The 19252-nt window shown below is 45.2% G+C and overlaps 1 protein-coding gene across 1 annotated transcript in view; it reads right to left on the bottom strand.

The window, feature by feature from the left end:
• The window catches only part of riox1 (ribosomal oxygenase 1), a 49499-nt gene that overhangs the window by 28056 nt on the left and 2191 nt on the right, over positions 1-19252 (bottom strand). The window contains exon 2 of the mRNA XM_038815003.1: positions 10239-10598. Coding sequence (XP_038670931.1) covers positions 10239-10598 — 360 coding nt within the window. The remainder of the gene's footprint in view (positions 1-10238; positions 10599-19252) is intronic.

Below are 19252 nucleotides of genomic sequence, written 5' to 3'. Positions count from 1 at the left end.
AAACTGTCCACTCCTTTGCCCATCAGTACACTCTAGCTATACCACAGCAGAGCACTCATAACTATTCTATTAACTATGTGAAATGTTTGCAATTCCTTCACAAGTCATTCTTATGTACTCTTCAATGGCGAGGGCTTAATATCAAATGATCACCATCAATGCACACCTATCAGGAACTAATGTTAAGCAGCTTAAATAGTTAGATCAGGTAGATCGATATCGGACACTGTTAAATGGATTTGAACACGTCCCAGAGACAATGCTCCAACTCACTAACTTCCCCACACAAACAGTAAACTATCTTACAAAGGTACGATTTATTTATATTTTGTCATATGGCTCTGTAAATAGCTTTCAGTGAGTCAGAGCAACATTCTGTAACTAATTTTACTCAGTGATTCATATTTTGCATAGTTGTGATGTTTGTGTCTAACCTATTTTTTTAAATAATGAAGGACAATCAATTAGGTACACTGTTCAACACTACCTAGATCAGACTTTGATACAAGATTGCCACCTTGATTTCCAACTGTTTTACATGATGGCTCATCAGCCAATTTGAAAGCTTAATTGCAAAGGCTTCTCCTGCTCTCAAACTGTTACTTCTGGAGTCCCCAAAGAATCTATCCTCAGCCCTCTTCTAATTTTCATTTACATGTTGTCTCACAACATCATCGGAAAACACACCATCAGAATAACATGGCGTCAACACTCAGCTCATCGCCACTGTCAAACTCTCCACCACCTCTACTTGTCATACTGTCTGTCCAACAGCTATTATTAGACAAAGAGAAATTCGCTCTTCAATTAAACAGTTGGCAACACTGTAGCACAATGGTTAGCACTGTCGCTTCACAGCTCCAGAGTTCCAGGTTCGATTCCCGACTTGGGTCACTGTCTGTGCGGAGTCTGCACGTTCTCCCCGTGTCTGCTCCGGTTTCCTCCCACAGTCCAAAGATGTGCAGTTAGGTGGATTGGCCATGCTAAATTGCCCGTAGTGTCCAAAAAGGTTAGGTGGGAAACTGGGTTACAGGAATAGGGTGGAGGCATGGGCTTAAGCAGGTTGCTCTTTCTGAGGGCCGGTGGAGTCTCGATTAGCCGAATGGCCTCTTTCTGCACTGTAAATTCTAGGAAATCCATGAAATTTGGAAGACTGAAGCCACTGTCTTCAACTCCAATGTAACCTCCGTGCCCTCACTACCAATTCCATGGCTGTCTGAGGTTAAAGTAGACTGCTCATAACTTCAACATCGTATTTGACACTGCCCCCATATCCAACACCCAGACCACCTACTTCCATCTCTGCAATATCACACATCTCCTGCTTCAGTCCACCTGAAACCTTCATTAATGCTTTTGTTACCCCCTGATTCGACTATTCCATTTATCTCCTGAGCAGGTTGCCTGAGCATTGTTGGTTTAAAGGCAACAGTGGATACCATCACCTTTTGGAAAGGTGCATAAACTGAGTCGTTATTCAACTTACATTCCAACATCAAGTACGATAAACAGGAGTCTCTGAACAATGCTTTAAATGGTGGGGAAGAAAATAGATTCTGAAAAATAGGAGAAACAGAGGGCAGGGAAACAGGATAAACATATGGGCTGGGATTTCCCAGTCCTGCCCGCGTGGGAATCAGCACGGGCAGGAATGGAAAATTTGGAGAGCAGCCAAAAGTCTGTTGGCTTTAGTAAACTCCGATGGATGAAGACTTTGCAGACATTTTAGATGGAGGCAATAATACAATTGGGGACATAAGTTCAGAGGTCAAGGTTGTAGTGACTGCAAGCATGACAATCAAAACAGCAAAATTAATAGGAAATTTTAGGAATGTCCAGTAACACATGGCTAGGGGACCTCATTGATGTAGGATGGATCAAGGCTATGGAGACATTTTAAAATTAAGATTATGTTGAAGTCAATTCTTTCGGGCACTGGGAACAAGAGGAGTTTGGCTCTCTGCAAAAGGGTGATGGAGGCATCATTGTGGATGTGGGTTGTATTGAATTGTACTGTGTTTGAAGGTAGAGGTCAACTAAGACAATATTATACAGGCTGTGCCTCAAGATGATAGCGCCATGAATCAGGGTTTCAGCAAATGTGTACGAGATAGGGATAGAGACAGCAACATTATGGAGTTAGTAGCTAGTTTTCTTGGTGATAAAATGGATATTAGTTGCGACGATTGAACAAGAATAGTTTGGACGTAGCTTGCAGAGGAGTGACAGAGATAGTGGAGAGGTGCATGAGGAGAAGCAGGTATAGTTGGAGTCAAACAAGCAGCACAAACATAACATGTAATCAATCCAACAATCACAACCCAAAACTCAGTAGTAAGTGATAAATCTCACTTCCATTATTGTTATCGGTTAAACATTACCAAGGAGTGTACTTATTGATGCACATGAAAGAAAATGAATAACTTAATAGATTATGCTGGTAAGATTCAAACCCCAGAACAGGTGGTCAAGATATAGAACAATAGACATGGCAATTATCCTGATTGTAGGCCAGTGCATATTGTAGAAAAAGGGGAAATAAGATTGTCCAATTAAGAATCCATCCTAGCCTCAAAAAAATTGTTTTTTTCATAGAATCCCTACAGTGCAGAAGGAGGTCATTAACTATATTCCATAAATTGGAAAACCATAAAGTTCTTAGGTGTTCTTGGGGCCTTCATTTCATCCGCACAGACGTGTAAACTGTGGCAAATATTGTAATCAACATGAAGCTGCGAGATTCTGCCAAACTCTCAACTTGAGTTTAGACTATAATCATAAAATGGTACAGCATAAGAAGTTGCCATTCAGTTCATCGTTCCTGTGACCGCTTTTTTGTAGCATGATCCAATTAGCTTGGTTTCCCTCTTCATACCCCATAACCCAGCACTTTTTCCCCCCTTCAAGTATTTATCTTTTGAATGTTACGAATGAATCTGTTTCCATCACCCTTTCAGGCAGAGTCTCAAATGGAGCAAATCTAACCCAACCTCAGTTTCTCATCAGTCATGATGAATTTAGTAACTGATAGGAACGTACGGGGAGATCTTCCAATTGCTCTGTGAATGTATCCATTGAGTGACGAGCTGTGTAGACGGGAATAGCCCATGGTTAACCCCAAGTCTGTGGCGAGTTAGCGAATCAAAGCGGGTGTAGGGGCGATCCGCGTGGCCATGGCACTCTTAGGGCAATGAGGGGTAATCAGTCAAAGACTCTAGAAAGTGACCAGCATGAGGAGAATTGCACATTCATCAAAAAACCTTGCAAAACAGGCGAGGTGGGGGATAAAAATATACTGGACGTCTTGCTAATCATTTATTTTATCATCCCAATGTCTGAACAGGAACAATGTGGAAAGGTGGCTGCAGATATCATTCAATTCTGACAGCACATTTCAAATAAACCATGTGATTCAGTTGTATGGCTGGAAAACCCAGAGTCCAGCAAAAGGAAAAGTCTACCCCACAATTTAGAGCAGCCTCACCTCAGCCATTCCTTCATTCCTCTCCATTTTTAAAATCGATACCTAGGAATATCTGTTCTCCTTCAAAATGTTTAATTCATTAGCTTGTGAGGCTAACACGCTGATTAAAGCATGTTATCTTCATATGGATAATGGTGATGATCTGTATAATACAATAGGTGTGTGGCATCTGGACAGTGTAAAGCCAATTCCTGACGGGATTACTTCATTATCACTGAAGTACTCATATCCTCCACTCTCCCGTCATCGCACTTCTGCGATAAAATTCCATTAGAAAAAAACGAAACAATTTTGCCAACATTAAAATGTTGCAATAAACTTAAAAGCTTTTGACAGAAAAGTCCTGAGAAACAATTGGAATGAATCAAAAACAATCCACTCAAAAGCACATTCAGATTTCATACCCATAATTCCAAACACTACAAATCTGCAACCCCCGGCAACAGAATGTTACCACGACAACATCACAATCAAGTTAAAGCAGGAAAGTATCGCACAAATAATGGCTAAAAATTCAACATACAGAAGAATCCCATCAAAGTAAACAGATTTCAAATTATGAGGGGGTGGGAAAGAGGCAGCTGGTGTTTAACATGCATTTTGAGTTTTACTTTTTCAGAAATGTCCACTGAAATTGCGGTTCGGTTTGCCTGATCAAATTAATACACACTCCCTGTACAGACACCTGACTCTACCCAAATAGGATACCTTAGGTGATGATGCAGTCAAGATGTATCTCTCTGCGGGCACTGCTGGGTTTGAACCATCTCGCAACCCTCACCAGTAAGCTATCCATTGCTTGGTTAGCCAATATTGCTTTATCTATTGTAGCATTGGCTTGCACAGTCAGCTGAAGCTAATTGGGAAGGTGGGATAAGGTAGGATAAACAAATATACTTTTGAGAGTGTTTGAAGGGACAGAGTTATAAGATTGTGTAAGAGAACTATGCCCATATGTTCTGGGCATGCCCAGTGCTGGGGGAATTTTGGAAGGGCGTAGCAAGGACAGTGTCGAGGGTGGTAGGATCCAGGGTCAAGCCAGGCTGGGGACTCACAATTTTTGGGGTTGCGGTGGAGCCGGGAGTGCAGGAGGCGAAAGAGGCCGGTGTTCTGGCCTTTGCGTCCCTAGTAGCCCGGCGGAGGATTCTTCTTCAGTGGAAGGATGAGGGGCCCCCAAGCGTGGAGGCCTGGGTCAATGATATCGCGGGGTTCATCAAATTGGCGAGGGTGAAATTTGCCCTGAGGGGATCAGTACAGGGGTTTTTCAGGGGGGGGGGGGTCGTTTCGGTGGGTTGGTTTGAAGGGACGTGTACATGTGTACCTTGTCTAAGATGGGTGTTAATCTATTTCTTCTTTTTTTGTATTTACCCGGGGGGGCTTTGTTCTTTCTTGTTTTTATTAGCCGTTAATATTATTTTCTGTTAATATTTTCTGCTATTGATATTTTGTAAAAATCTGAATAAAAATTATCTTTTAAAAAAAAGATTGTGTAAGAGATTTCGGACAGAGAGGAGAAACTTCTCTTATGCAAAGGCTCCCGAGGATGGGAAGAAAATAAGCAGTTTAAAGTAAAAATATTACACAAAATAAAACTGAGGAGCAACATGCCATCTTTTAACTTAGCTTCCAGATAATTAGCTAACCATGCCCCACTCGGGAGCCTCCATCTCCAGAGAGACAACAGGATCCTCAAAAACTGTTCAAATTCTTTTTTTTAAATAAATTAAAATAAATTAAGAGTGCCCAATTAATTTTTTCCAATTAAGGGGCAATTTAGCGTGGCCAATCCACCTACCCTGAACATCTTTGAGTTGTGGGAGCGAAACCCATGCAAACACAGGGAGAATGTGCAAACTCCACACGGACAGTGACCCAGAGCCAGGATTGAACCTGCGACCTCGACGCTGTGAGGCTACGCTCCAAAAAGCTAGTGATTCAAAATAAACCTGTTGGACTTTAACCTGGTGTTATAAGACTTCTTACTGTTCTCAGATCAAGTAGTCAATATTCACAAGTGAGCCATAAGAAGGGCTATCACCATTCTTTAACTGATCTGAATAGCATCACAGATGAGCTAAATCTTGTACAAATCTGTCGAACCCCCAATTAACACGTTAAACTTTACAGCACAGGATGTCACTCTGTCTTTACCAGCTATGTGCTGAAGCAATCCAAATCTAATTCCACTGTCCTGCGCTCATCTATATCCATCTAGTTCAAATATTTATCCAACTTTCCATCGATATCTCTGCTCCAAAACCCTTCCATGTAAAGCAATTTGCAATTATCAACTACTAAGATTGCATTTTTCACTACCATGTTGATGCCACTGAACAGCTGGTTATGCCATCTTTGTAAATTGGAGACTAAGTGACGCTGGCTCACCTTTGGCTGCTCATCCTTTTGTTCTGGTTAATTTTCTTGCCGAGCCTCATTGCTTTCGTCTTTCTAGCCAGCCATGTTTGCTGCCTCAATCAGTGCTCATTAGTGTTAACTGTAACTGGACACTAATGACAGGAGATTAAGCAGTCACATTAATTGCACCTTAATGAGGTGCCAACTGCAGACTGAATATCTGAGGCAGCCTGAAATATCTAATGTGTTTGGTACGATATAGGCAGTGCCTTTGTCATTGACCTCTACTGGAATGGTAAATGGTTAGTATGAATTGCCCAATATTGACAGTTGTCTGCAATTATTGCAGGTGGTCTAAGTGGCGGGGACTATATTGTCGAGGCCTACTGGCACCTGTAGACCGGAAAAAAGTACATGCAAAAAGTGTAATGCTTCTTTAGTTGGCAGATTTTCTCTGTCCACTTAAGTCATATTTCATCTTTTAAATGTGCGCATTTAAACGGACGGTTCAGTCTGCATTTCTACCTATTATAGTAACGCATTTTACAACCATTCCCATTTTGTAGATTTCAATTTTTTTCTTTCAAGATCTAAACCAGCATAAAGCATACTACAACAGCTGTAGACAGATGTATGTAACAAGATCAGCTATTTTACTGTTGTGAGATTGTTTACAAAGTCATGTTTAAAACTAGAGATTGATGCTGGCAAGATTTAACGTTTTCTTTCTCATGCAAAATTGTGACAGTATAACTGAATTCATGTTCTAAACTAGCTTTGTATATACAAGACCAAAATGATTCCATGCTAAGGAGTCACTCGGGAGGATTTAAACTAATATGGCAGGGGGGTGGGACCCAAAGCGCTCGCTTAGAAGGTGCAATAGCTGAAGGGGAAACAGAGAACAAAAATAAGAGAACAACATCACCCTGTCTGCTGGGTTTGAAGGGTACTTGTTTCAACGCCAGAAGTATAGTGGGCAAGGCAGATGAACTTAGAGCACTTATTAGTACTTGGAACTACGATGTTGTGGCTATCACAGAAACATGGTTAAAGGAAGGGCAGGATTGGCAGCTGAACGCTGGAGGATATAGATGCTTCAGGAGAGATAGAGGGGGTTGTAAAAGGGGTGGAGGAGTAGCATTACTAGTTAAGGAGAATATTATAGCCATACTGTGGGAGGACACCTTGGAGGGCTCATACAATCTGGGTAGAGCTCAGGAACAGGAAGGGGGCAATCATAATGTTGGGCGTTTATTACAGGCCCCCCAACTGCCAGTGAGAGATAGAGGTGCAGGTAGGTAAAGAGATTTTCTACAGATGCTAGAAGGGTGGGGACAGTCGAAACCCTTGAGGAGTTTAAAGAAAGTAGGAAGGTACTGAAGCGGGACATTAGGAGGGGTCATGAAAAGTGCTTGGCAAAAGCAAAAGGCTTGTTGTGGTAGGGGATTTTAATTTCCTCTATATTGACTGGGACTCACTTAGTGCTAGGGGCTTGGATGGGGTAGAGTTTGTAAGGGGTAATCAGGAAGCCTTCTTGATGCAGTATGTGGATGGTCCAACTAGGAAAGGGGCAGTACTGGATCTGGTATTGGGGAATGAGCCTGGACAGGTAGTTGGGATTTCAGTAGAGGAATATTTTGGGAGTAGTGACCACAATTCCATAGGTTTTAGGGTACTTTTGGACAGGGATGGGGGAACCCTCGTGTTAAGGTGCTAAACTGGAGAAAGGCAAATTACAATAACATTAGACAGGAATTGAAGAATTTGGATTGGGTGTAGCAGTTGGATAGTAAATCAACATTGGACATGTGGGAGTCTTTCAAGCGACACTTGATTAGGATTCAGGAAAGTCACGTTCCTGAGAGAAGTATGGGAAGTTTAGGGAGCCTCAGATAACGAGGGATATTGTGAACCTTGTTAAAAAGAAAAAGGAGTCTTTTGTACAGTCTAGAAAGGTGGGGACAGTCGAAACCCGAGGAGTATAAAGAAAGTAGGAAGGTACTGAAGTGGGAAATTAAAAGGGCTAGGAGGGGGTCATGAAAAGTCCTTGGCAAGTAGGATTAAGGTGAATCCCAAAGCTTTTTATTCATATTTAAAAAGCAAGAGGGTGCGAGGGAAAGGATTGGACCCTATGGGCAAAGTACTAAATGAGAACTTTGCATCAGTGTTCACCAAAGAAAGGGACTTGGTGGAAGGTGATTCTATGGTAGGGTGTGTGGACAGTCTGGATCATGTTAACATTGTAAAGGAGGAGGTATTGGGTCTTTTAAAAGATATTAAGGTAGATAAGTCTCCTGGGCCGGATTGGATTTACTCCCGAGGGAAGCAAGGGAGGAAATTGCAGGGCCTTTACTGACATCTTTGTATCCTCATTGGCGACAGGTGAGATCCCAGAGCACTGGAGAGTAGCTAATGTGGTACCGCTGTTCAAGAAAGGTAGCAGGGATAATCCTGGAAATTATAGGCCAGTGAGCCTCACTTCGCTAGGAGATGCATTTGGAAACAAATGGACTCATAAGTGATAGACGGCATGGTTTTGTGAAGGGGAGGTCGTGTCTCACTAGCTTTGGGCAGCACGGTAGCATAGTGGTTAGCATAATTGCTTCACAGCTCCAGGGTCCCAGGTTCGAGTCCCGGCTTGAGTCACTGCCTGTGCGAATTCTGCATGTTCTCCCCGTGTGTGCGTGGGTTTCCTCCGGGTGCTCCTGTTTCCTCCCACAGTCCAAAGATGTGCAGGTTAGGTGGATTGGCCATGTTAAATTGCCCTTAGTGTCCAAAATTGCCCTTAGTGTTGGATGGGGTTACTGGGTTATGGGGATAGCTTGGAGGTGTGGGCTTGGGTAGGATTCTCTTTCCAAGAGATGGTGCAGACTCGATGGGCTGAATGGCCTCCTTCTGCACTGTAAATTCTATGATAACATGATCGAGTTTTTTGAGGAGGTGACAAAGATGATTGGATGAGGGGAGGGCAGTGGATTCTGTTTACATGGACTTCAGTAAAGCCTTTGACAAGGTGCCTCATGGCAGACTGGTACAAAAGGTGAAATCACACGGGATCAGAGGTGAGGTTGTAAGATGGATACAGAACTGGCTCGGTCACAGAAGGCAAAGGGTAGCAATAGAAGGGTGTTTTTCTGAATGGAAGGTTGTGACTCGTGGTGTTCCACAGGGATCTGTTCTGGATCATCTGTTGTTTGTGATCTACATAAACGATTTGGAGGAAAACGTAGCCGATCTGATTAGTAAGTTTGCGAATGACACCAAGGTTGGTGGAATGGCAGATAGTGTTGAGGATTGTCTGGAGATACAGCAGGACATAGATAGGTTGGAGACTTGGGCAGAGAAATGGCAAATGGAGTTTAATCCGGACAAATGTGAGGAAATGCATTTTGGTAGGTCTAACATCGAGGGGAAATATACCAATATTGGTTAAAACTCTTAGGAATGTAGAAAGTCAGAGAGATATGGGCAAGCAGGTCCACAGATCTTTGAAGGTGGCAACAAAAGTGGACAAGGTAGTCAAGAAAGCATACGGAATGGTTGCCTTCATTGGACAGGGCATAGAGTATAAAAATTGGCAAGTCATGCCACAGTTGTACAGAACCTTGGTACGGCCGCACTTGGAATATTGCGCACAATTCTGGTCGCCACACTACCAAAAGGGTGTGGAGGCTTTGGAGAGGGTGCAGAGGAGGTTTACCAGGGTGTTGCCTGTTCGGGAGGGTGTTAGCTATGTGGAGAGGCTGAATAGACTCAGACTGTTTTCAGTAGAAAGACGGAGGTTGAGGGGTGACCAGATAGAGATCTACAAGATTATGAGGAGCATGGATAGAGTGGATGGGCAGGCACTCTTCCCAGGGTGGAGGGGTCAGTCACCAGGGGGGATAAGTTTAGGGTCCGTGGGGCAAAGTTTAGAGATTGCGAGGCAGGTTTTTTCCCCCAGAGGGTGGGGAATGCCTGGAACACATTGCCTGGGGAGGTTGCGGAAGCAGATACATTAACGATGTTCAAAAGGCATCTTGACAAACACATGGATAGGATGGGTATAGAGGGATACGGCACTACCAAGTGCTGAGGGTTTTGGCCAAGGGTGGCATCATGACCAGTGCAGGCTTGGAGGGCCGAAGGGCCTGTTCCTGTGCTGCATTGTTCTTTGTTCTGAGCTAATGGTCTCAAAAAACCTTACAATCCCCCTTAGTTTATGTCCTGAATTTCAGTAGATCCCAGATTTTGAAAAATGCATTTTTGCTTTTTTTTAAATTGATGACACGTTACCTCGTAGCTCTTCTTCAAGTAGTGCAGTTTGCATTATCTAAACAATTGAGTTTTAACTTAGGAACAGTTTATGAACAAATGCTTGCAGGCAAGACCATGATCTCCATTTTGCAAGACCCACCTGGAACGTTTTGCTGGGAAACTCTGCCTTGGAGCTTGCTGCACTCTTTACTGTTGAACAGCTTGTTGGAAGATTGTTGGACAGTGCAGCAGCTTTCTTAGACTTTGACTTCATCTTTTTAATTCTACGCACCCGTTTACCATTAATTTTTGTCTTAACATGGGGGCCCGTGGGCTCCTTCTCGGCACACTCATTTGTCCGTTGTAATATTTCAGCATTATTCACAATGTGAATGTCCACCAATGATTCCATTTTGACTTTCAAATATTTCTGTTTCCTCTTGATTATCTTGCTCCTCCTGGACAAATGTAGTGAACGTTTTTGTTTTTCTTGACTCATTTTATTTGAATGTTCATCAGTCTGTAATAAATAACCACATTAGTAAAGCAGCAGGAAGTCAAGAACATTTTCTCCATAGTACCAAGACTTGCATGGCTCAGCACAAAAGGTTAGACAACCAAGATGGCCACAGACTGATCTGTTTCTGTGCTGCCCAAGCCTCGGCTCATCTGCTGTTGAAATCCTCATCCTTGCCTTTACCTCTAGACTCGACTATTCTAATGCACACCAATATTCTACTCTCTATAAACCGGAGGTCATCCAAAACTCTGCTGCCCGCGTCCTTGCTTGAACCATTCACCCACCTTTGCTCGCTGACCTATGTTGCCTTTCGGTCAAGCAGCACTTTGATTCTAAAATTCCCACCCTAGTTTTCAAGCCCTTCCATGGTCTCATCCCTCGCTACATTGTAATTCCCTCAGTCCCACAACCTTATGCTATCTGTGCTAATCTATTACTGGTCTCTTGAGTGTGTTTATTTGAAATATGCTGCCACCGCCAGCCATGTCACAGCTGTCCAAGTCCTAACGTCTGGAGTACCATCTCCAAACTTCTCTTTCTTTCTTGAAGATGCACCTACCTCTTTGACCAAGCCTGATGGCGTCTTATGGGCTCAGGACCAAACTTTGCTTGCCTTGGGATGTTTTATGTTAAAGACACTATATAAACACAAGTTGTTGGTGTAAACTGATGCACACATTTGCATCACGCACTGCCTTCACAGATGAAGTCCAAAAGTCTCTGTTGGGCATTTAAGTAGTAAAAGAAAGAATGGGGAAATTGGGACCAAAATGATGATTGCCCCATGGTTGAAATATTAATTGTGAACTTTGCATCTTTCTTTAGCAAGGAAGGAGAAGCTGCCAAAATCATGGTGAATGAGGTGGTACTGTAAATATTTGCATAATATTTGTGTAAAAATCAAATTTCTGAGACCTTTTTTAAAGCAAAACATTATCGAATCAGAGAATTATAGAATTTACAGTGCAGAAGGAGGCCATTCGAGTCTGCACCGGCCTTTGGAAAGAGCACCCTACCTAAGCCCACACCTCCACCCTATCTCCGTAACCCCATCTAACCTTTTTTGGACACGAAGGGCAATTTAGCATAGCCAATCCATCTAACCTGCACATTTTTGGACTGTGGGAGGAAAACGGAGCACCCGGAAGAAACCCACGCAGACACTGGGAGAACGTGTAGACTCCGCACCGACAATGACCCAAGCCGGGAATTGAACCTGGGACCTGGAGCTGTGAAATAACTGTGGAACCACTGTGCTACCAATACTGTGCTACAGGTAATTTTTTGGGGGGCTTACCTTCAAGTAAAACACATCCGCCCAGCTCACCTAAGATGACTCTCAAAAGAACCCATAAAGTAATGAGGGAAGCAGTGCCCATACCATTTGTTTATTATCTCTGTTTTCATTCAGGAGCCTTTCCCAATCACCACACCCCAGGAGAGGAAGCAGCAACATTGGTTGGGAATGGGCTTTCACTACTGCTAGAGGATCAGGGAAAGGGGAGGAGGGAAGGGCTGCACCATTGGAAGATGTCACATTGACCTAATGCTTGGTGCAGGCGATTGCACTGAGTCAGCATTTGCAAGGGCTTGATTAGCAAGTCCCGTGCCTCCCCACCTCAGCACAGGAAGGGTAATGATTGTGGGCAGCACAAGTGGATAGTACTGTGGCTTCAGAGTCAGGGTCCCAGGTTCGATTTCCCGCTGGGTCACTGTCTATGCAGAGTCTGCACGTTCCGTCCGTGTCTGCGTGGGTCTCCTCCGGGTGCTCCGGTTTCCTTCTCCAGTCCAAAGACGCGCAGGTTAGATGGATTGGCCATGATAAATTGCCCTTAGTGATCAAAAAGGTTAGGAGGGGTTATTGACCTCCTTCTGCACTGTATGTTCTATGTTTCTAAGACCTGGGGTTCATTTATTTGAAGTTTGCTCTGGAAGTTGGTCCCTACATGCTGTTTCCACGGGTGCTCTTTATTAATCTTCTCTGATAGGTTCGATCCCAACTCTGGGTCACTGTCCGTGTGGAGTTTGCACATTCTCCCCGTGTCTGCGTGGGTTTCGCCCCCACAGCCCAAAAATGTACAGAGTAGGTGGATTGGCCACACTAAATTGCCCCTTAATTGGAAAAAATAATTGGGTAATCTAAATTTATTAAAAAAAAAAATTAATCTTCTCTGATCTGTCAGGTTACTCGCCTACCACCCTCTGCCGCCATAATATAAAGCAACCACCATTCCTTTTGCCTCAATTGGCCAATGAGTTGGAAGAATTAAGGTATGTTTTACCATTTTAATTAATAATGAATTGAGTCCTCCCTCGATTTTTGTTTATTTTTCAGTGCCTCCCGATCTTTATCCCACAGTCCTTCTTCAAAAGAGTTAACGGGCTGATCATGAGCTTTGTCTGGGCGGGAAAATCCCCGCGGGTGAAGAAGGCGATGTTGGAGAGGAACCGCAGCGAGGGAGGCTGGCTTTGCCGAGTCTGGTCAATTATTACTGGGCGGCCAACATCGCTATGATAAGGAAGTGGATGGTGGGTACGGGGTCTATTTTGGAGCGGGTGGAGGCGGCTTCGTGCAGGGGCTCCAGCTTGGAAGCCCTGGTCACGGCTCCTCTACCGCTGCCGCCGGCCAAGTACACCACCAGCCCGGTAGTGGTGGCGACCCTGCGGATATGGGGCCAGTGGAGGAGGCATGTGGGGGAGATGGGGGCGTCTGTCTGGGCGCCAATCTGCGACAACCATCGGTTTGCCCCCGGCAGTATGGATGGGGGGTTCCGAGTATGGCGGCGAGCAGGGGCGGGAAGGGCGGGTGATATGTTCCTGGAAGGGAGCTTCGCAAGTTTGAGGAGCTTGGAGGAGAAATTTGGGTTGGTAAGGGGAAATGATTTTAGATACCTACAGTTGCGGGACTTTGTTCGTAGACAGGTCCCATCTTTCCCTCGCCTCCCGCCAATGGGGATCCTCGACAGAATAGTCCCTAGGAGGGAAGAAGGGGAGGGCAGAGTCTCGGGTATATATAAGGTGCTCATGAGGGAGGAAGGGTCCCAGACAGAGGAACTGAAACTTAAATGGGAGGAGGAGCTAGGCGGGGAAATGGAGGATGGGCTGTGGGCAGAGGCCCTGAGTAGGGTAAATTCGACCGCGACATGTTCTAGGCTCGGGCTAATCCAATTTAAGGTCGTTAACCGGGCCCATATGACGGTGGCTCGGATGAGCACATTTTTCGGGATAGAGGACAAATGCGCTAGGTGCGCGGGAGGACCAGCGAACCATGTTCACATGTTTTGGGCATGCCCTAAGCTGAGGGGGTACTGGGATTTGCGGGCGTCATGTCCCAGGTGCTAAAAACAAGGGTGGTGATGAGTCCAGGCGTGGCAGTTTTTGGGGTTTCGGAAGACCCGGGCGTCCGGGGCAGAAAGAGGCCGATGTGTTGGCCTTTGCTTCCCTGATAGCCCGGCGACTAATATTATTGGCATGGAGGGACTCAAAGCCCCAGAAGACTGAATGGTGGCTTGCGGACATGTCGAGTTTCCTGGGGATGGAAAAAATTAAGTTCGCCTTGAGGGGATCTGTGCAGGGGTTCACCCAGAGGTGGCAACCATTTATTGACTTCTTTGCGGGAGAGTGAGCGTCAGCAAGGGGGTGGGGGGGAGGGTAGAGTAGAGTAGGAGGGAAAATATGGCGGGCAGTACCGGTGGGAGGGGAGCGGGCTTGTGCAATATGTTACGATGGAAGTATTGAAAGTACGTGGATGTTTGCACATTTTTGCCTTTTTTGCTTTCTTTCTGATGATGTCTGTAACTGTTTATAAAGCCAAAAACTACCTCAATAAAATTGTTTATAAAAAAAAAATAATGAATTGAGGTTTTTGATGCGATTGTGGAGATTATACGTTAATTCAGAAATATTTGGGCTTTCAGTACTTTTCCATGATCTATGTGAAAAACTATTTTTAGGCTAAAAATCAAGAGGTTGACTTTTACATCAGTAAATAAGATAGTTGAGATATTGGATTAACTAAAAATGAATACGGTGGAAGCATTACAATGGATGACTGTATTTAAAGCTGATAAGTCATCAGAACCAGATCAGGTGCCCCTTTATATACAGGGGTGCTACCAGAGGACTGGAGATTTGTAAATTTTACACCTTTGCTTAAAATAAAAGGTGCAAGGGTAAGCCCAGCAACTGCAGACCAGTCAGTTTAACCTCAGTGGTGAGAAAGCTTTTCGAAACAATAATCAAGGACAAAATTAACAGTCACTTGGACAAATATGGATTAAGGGAAGCCAGTGCAATGTGGTTGATGCAATGTACGTGGACTTCCAAAAGGCATTTGTTTTTTAAATTTAGAGTACCCAATTATTTTTTTCCAATTAAAAGGCAATTTAGCATGGTTACTCCACCGAACCGATACATCTTTGGGTTGTGGGGGTGAAACCCACACAGACACTGGGAGAATGTGCAAACTCCACACAGACACTGGAAGAATGTGCAAACTCCACACAGACAGTGACCCAGGGCCGGGATCGAACTGGGTCCTCAGCGCCGTAGGCAGCAGTGCTAACCACTGGGCCACCATGCCACCCTCTTCCAAAAGACATTTGATAAAATGCCACATAATAGGCTTGTCAGCAAAGTTAATGCCCATGGAACAAATGGGACTGTGGCAGTATGGATACAAAGTTGACAGAGTGCAGGAAACCGTAGCGGTGAGCAGTTGTTTTTCAGACTGGAGGGTGGTATGTTGTCAGGTTCTGCAACAATTCTTATTGGGATCACAGCATTTCTCGATCTATATTAATGACCTAGACTTCTGTGCACAGGACAGTTTCTAAATTTGCAGACACAGAATTTGGAAGAATTATGAAGTGTGAGGAGGATAATGATAGACCTCAAGGCAGGTGGAATGGGTGGACATACAGATGACGTTCAATAAAGAGAAATATGAAGCAATACATTTTGGTAGGATGAATAAGAAGAGGGAATATAAAATAAAATAAAAGATATGAAAGGATCTGAGGGACTTGGGGGTATAGGTGCACAAATTATTGAAGGTGGCAGGGCTGGCTGAAGAAAGTACTGAGGATACACAATCCTCAATTCTATAGGTAGGGGCATAGAGTTCAAAAGGAGATTAAGCTGAAGTTTAATAAAACACTGGTTCAGCCTCAACTGAAGTTGTGTGTGATTTTCTGGAAACCACACTTTAGGGAGGATGGGCACAGAAAAGATTCACAAGATGGCTCCAGAAATGAGGGACCAGTTACAAAGATAGATTGAAGAAACTGGGGCTGTTCTTCTTCAAGATGATTTGGAGTTGGGGGACCAAGGGCAATGTGTCCAAGTTTGCAGATGACACCAAGATGAGTGGTAAAGCGAAAAGTGCAGAGGATACTGGAAGTCTGCAGAGGGACTTGGATAGGTTAAGTGAATGGGCTAGGGTCTGGCAGATGGAATACAATGTTGACAAATGTGAGGTTACCCATTTTGGTAGGATTAACAGCAAACGGGATTATTATTTAAACGATAAAATATTAAAGCATGCTGCTGTGCAGAGAGACCTGGGTGTGCTAGTGCATGAGTCACAGAAAGTTGGTTTACAGGTGCAACAGGTGATTAAGAAGGCAAATGGAATTTTGTCCTTCATTGCTAGAGGGATGGAGTTTAAGACTAGGGAGGTTATGTTGCAATTGTATACGGTGTTAGTGAGGCCACACCTGGAGTATTGTGTTCAGTTTTGGTCTCCTTACCTGAGAAAGGACATACTGGCACTGGAGGGTGTGCAGAGGAGATTGACTAGGTTAATCCCAGAGCTGAAGGGGTTGGATTATGAGGAGAGGTTGAGCAGACTGGGACTGTACTCGTTGGAACTTAGAAGGATGAGGGGGGGATCTTATAGAAACATTTAAAATTATGAAGGGAATAGATAGGATAGATGCGGGCAGGTTGTTTCCACTGGCGGGTGAAAGCAGAACTAGGGGACATAGCCTCAAAATAAGGGGAAGTAGATTTAGGACTGAGTTTAGGAGGAACTTCTTCACCCAAAGGGTTGTGAATCTATGGAATTCCTTGCCCAGTGAAGTAGTTGAGGCTCCTTCATTAAATGTTTTTAAGATAAAGATAGATAGTTTTTTGAAGAATAAAGGGATTAAGGGTTATAGTGTTCGGACTGGAAAGTGGAGCTGAGTCCACAAAAGATCAGCCATGATCTCATTGAATGGCGGAGCAGGCTCGAGGGGCCAGATGGCCTACTCCTGCTCCTAGTTCTTATGTTCTTAAGAAGAGAAGGTTGAGTGGAGATTTGATCTCGGTGTTCAAAATCATGAGGGGTCTGGATAGATGGGGAGAAACTATTGCTGCTGGCGTTATGGTGAAGCAGAGGATGCCGATTTAAGGTGATTGACAAAAGAACCAAAGACAACATGAGTAATTTGTATTTTTCACACAGCAAGAGGCTAATGTGTGCAATGCACTGTCTGAGGATGTGTTGGAGGCAGATTCAACTGCGGTTTTCAAAGAGGAAATGGATTATAATCTGAACAGAAAGAATGTGCAGGACTACAGGGAGAAGACCAAAGGAGTGGCACTAGGTGAATTGCTCATTGGAAGAGTTGACGATGGCCTGACTCCCCTCATTGTTGTCTTTTCTCAGTTAAACCAGAATGTCATTTATCTGAAATGTTGGCTTGGAGTTTCAACCCAGAGGCAGATAGGGGAATTTGGGAAAATGCCTGGCTCGACTGCCCACCTTGGGAGAAAGTGCCCGCCAAGGCACTGCTGAGGGCTGAGTGTGGGCAGGGGTCAGGCCAGCTAACCTGGAAAGAAGTGCGGATGCAGGCTGTTGAAAATGCCTGCCTCAAGGCGGCATGGGTTCGATCCCAGCCCCGGGTCACTGCCTGTGTGGAGTTTTTAGATTTTCCCCGTGTCTGTGTGGGCCTCACCCCCACAACCTAAAAGATGTGCAGGGTAGGTGAATTGGTCACGCTAAATTGCCCCTTAATTGGAAAAAAAAACTGGATACTCTAAATTTACGTTAACAAAAAGAAAAGGCCTGCCTCAGAGCCATGGGACTATGTTCGAGTAAAAAATAAACACACAAGACCCTCCAGCGCCCACATGCTTCACCCTCCCAACTCTCCCCATTTCACCCCTCCCCCACAACGCATGACACATGAGCCACCCACCCCCTCAGGTCCCTCATGCCAGGCTCTACCCTATCACCACCCATGTCCTCAATGTCAAGCTCTGCCCTTTCAGCCACCCCTTCAGGCCCCCTCAGCTGCCAAACTCTGGTACTTCCGTGTGCATTAACCGACTGTATGGCACGGTAGCACAGTGGTTAGCACTTGGCTTCACAGCTCCAGGGTCCCAGGTTTGATTCCCAGCTTGGGTCACTATTTGTACGGACTCTGCACGTTCTCCCCGTGTCTGCGTGGGTTTCATCCGGGTGCTCCGGTTTCCTCACACAAGTCCCGAAAGACGAGCTGTTAGGTGAATTGGCCATTCTGAATTCTCCCTCAGTGTACCCGAACAGGCGCCGTAGTGTGGCGACTGAGGGCTTTTCACAGTAACTTCATTGTAAACCTACTTGTGACAATAATAATAATTATTATTACGCTGAATTGGTGAACACCATTGGCTTGGCGTAGGGGACGAGGGTGTAGGTGGGTGGATGGGCAGGGCCTGGGGGCCTGAGGGAGTGGCTGGAGAGGCAGAACTTGGCAGAGGCATAAATGGAACCTTTTGAACTTACCTTCGGTGCCCTTGTGCACACTAGGGTTCACGACACCTCTCGGGGCCGCGAACCACAACTCTGGCCCGATTCCATCAAAATTGCAGAGAAAGCCGAGCGAGTAAGGGGATGGATCCAGGAGCCGAGTGGGTGCATGCGGAGGAGGCCTTCTGCATGGGAACCTCCCTCCGGGCCCTCGCCACGGCAGCACTCCCATCCCCACCCAAAAAACACTCCAGCAGCCCAGTGGTGACAGCCACCCTCCAATCCTGGAACCAACTGCGGCAGCAATTTGGCCTGTACAAAATGTCGGACAAGGCTCCCATCTGCAACAACCATAGGTTCAAACCAGCACTGACTGACGCCACCTTCAAAAGGTGGAGACAGGACGGGGGGACACTGACAGTCAGGGACCTATACACGGACGACAGGATCGCAACACTGGACGAACTGACAGAGAACTTTCAGCTAGCTGGGGGGGAACGAGCTACGGTACCTGCAGCTCAAAAACTTCCTACGAAAGGAGACAAGGACGTACCCACAACCGCCATGACAGACACCACTGGAAGACCTACTGGACGCAAGTATCCTAGAGAAAGGGAACTGTAGTGACATGTATGGCCGACTGGTAGATAGGGACGACACCGTACTGGACGCAACGAGAAGGAAATGGGAGGACGACCTGGGGATGGAGATAGGGTGGGGACTCTGGAGCGAAGCACTGCATAGGGTCAACTCCACCTCCACGTGCGTAAGGCTCAGCCTGACGCAACTAAAAGTGGTACATAGAGCCCACTTAACGAGAAACCGTATGAGTAGGCTCTTCCCGGAGGTGGAGGACAGATGTGAGCGGTGCCAAAGAGGCCCGGCCAACCATGCCCACATGTTCTGGTCTTGCCCCAGGCTTGTGGAGTACTGGACA

Source organism: Scyliorhinus canicula, chromosome 1, assembly GCF_902713615.1.
Source record: "Scyliorhinus canicula chromosome 1, sScyCan1.1, whole genome shotgun sequence".
NCBI lineage: Eukaryota > Metazoa > Chordata > Chondrichthyes > Carcharhiniformes > Scyliorhinidae > Scyliorhinus > Scyliorhinus canicula.
This window is presented reverse-complemented; position numbering and strand designations above follow the sequence as displayed.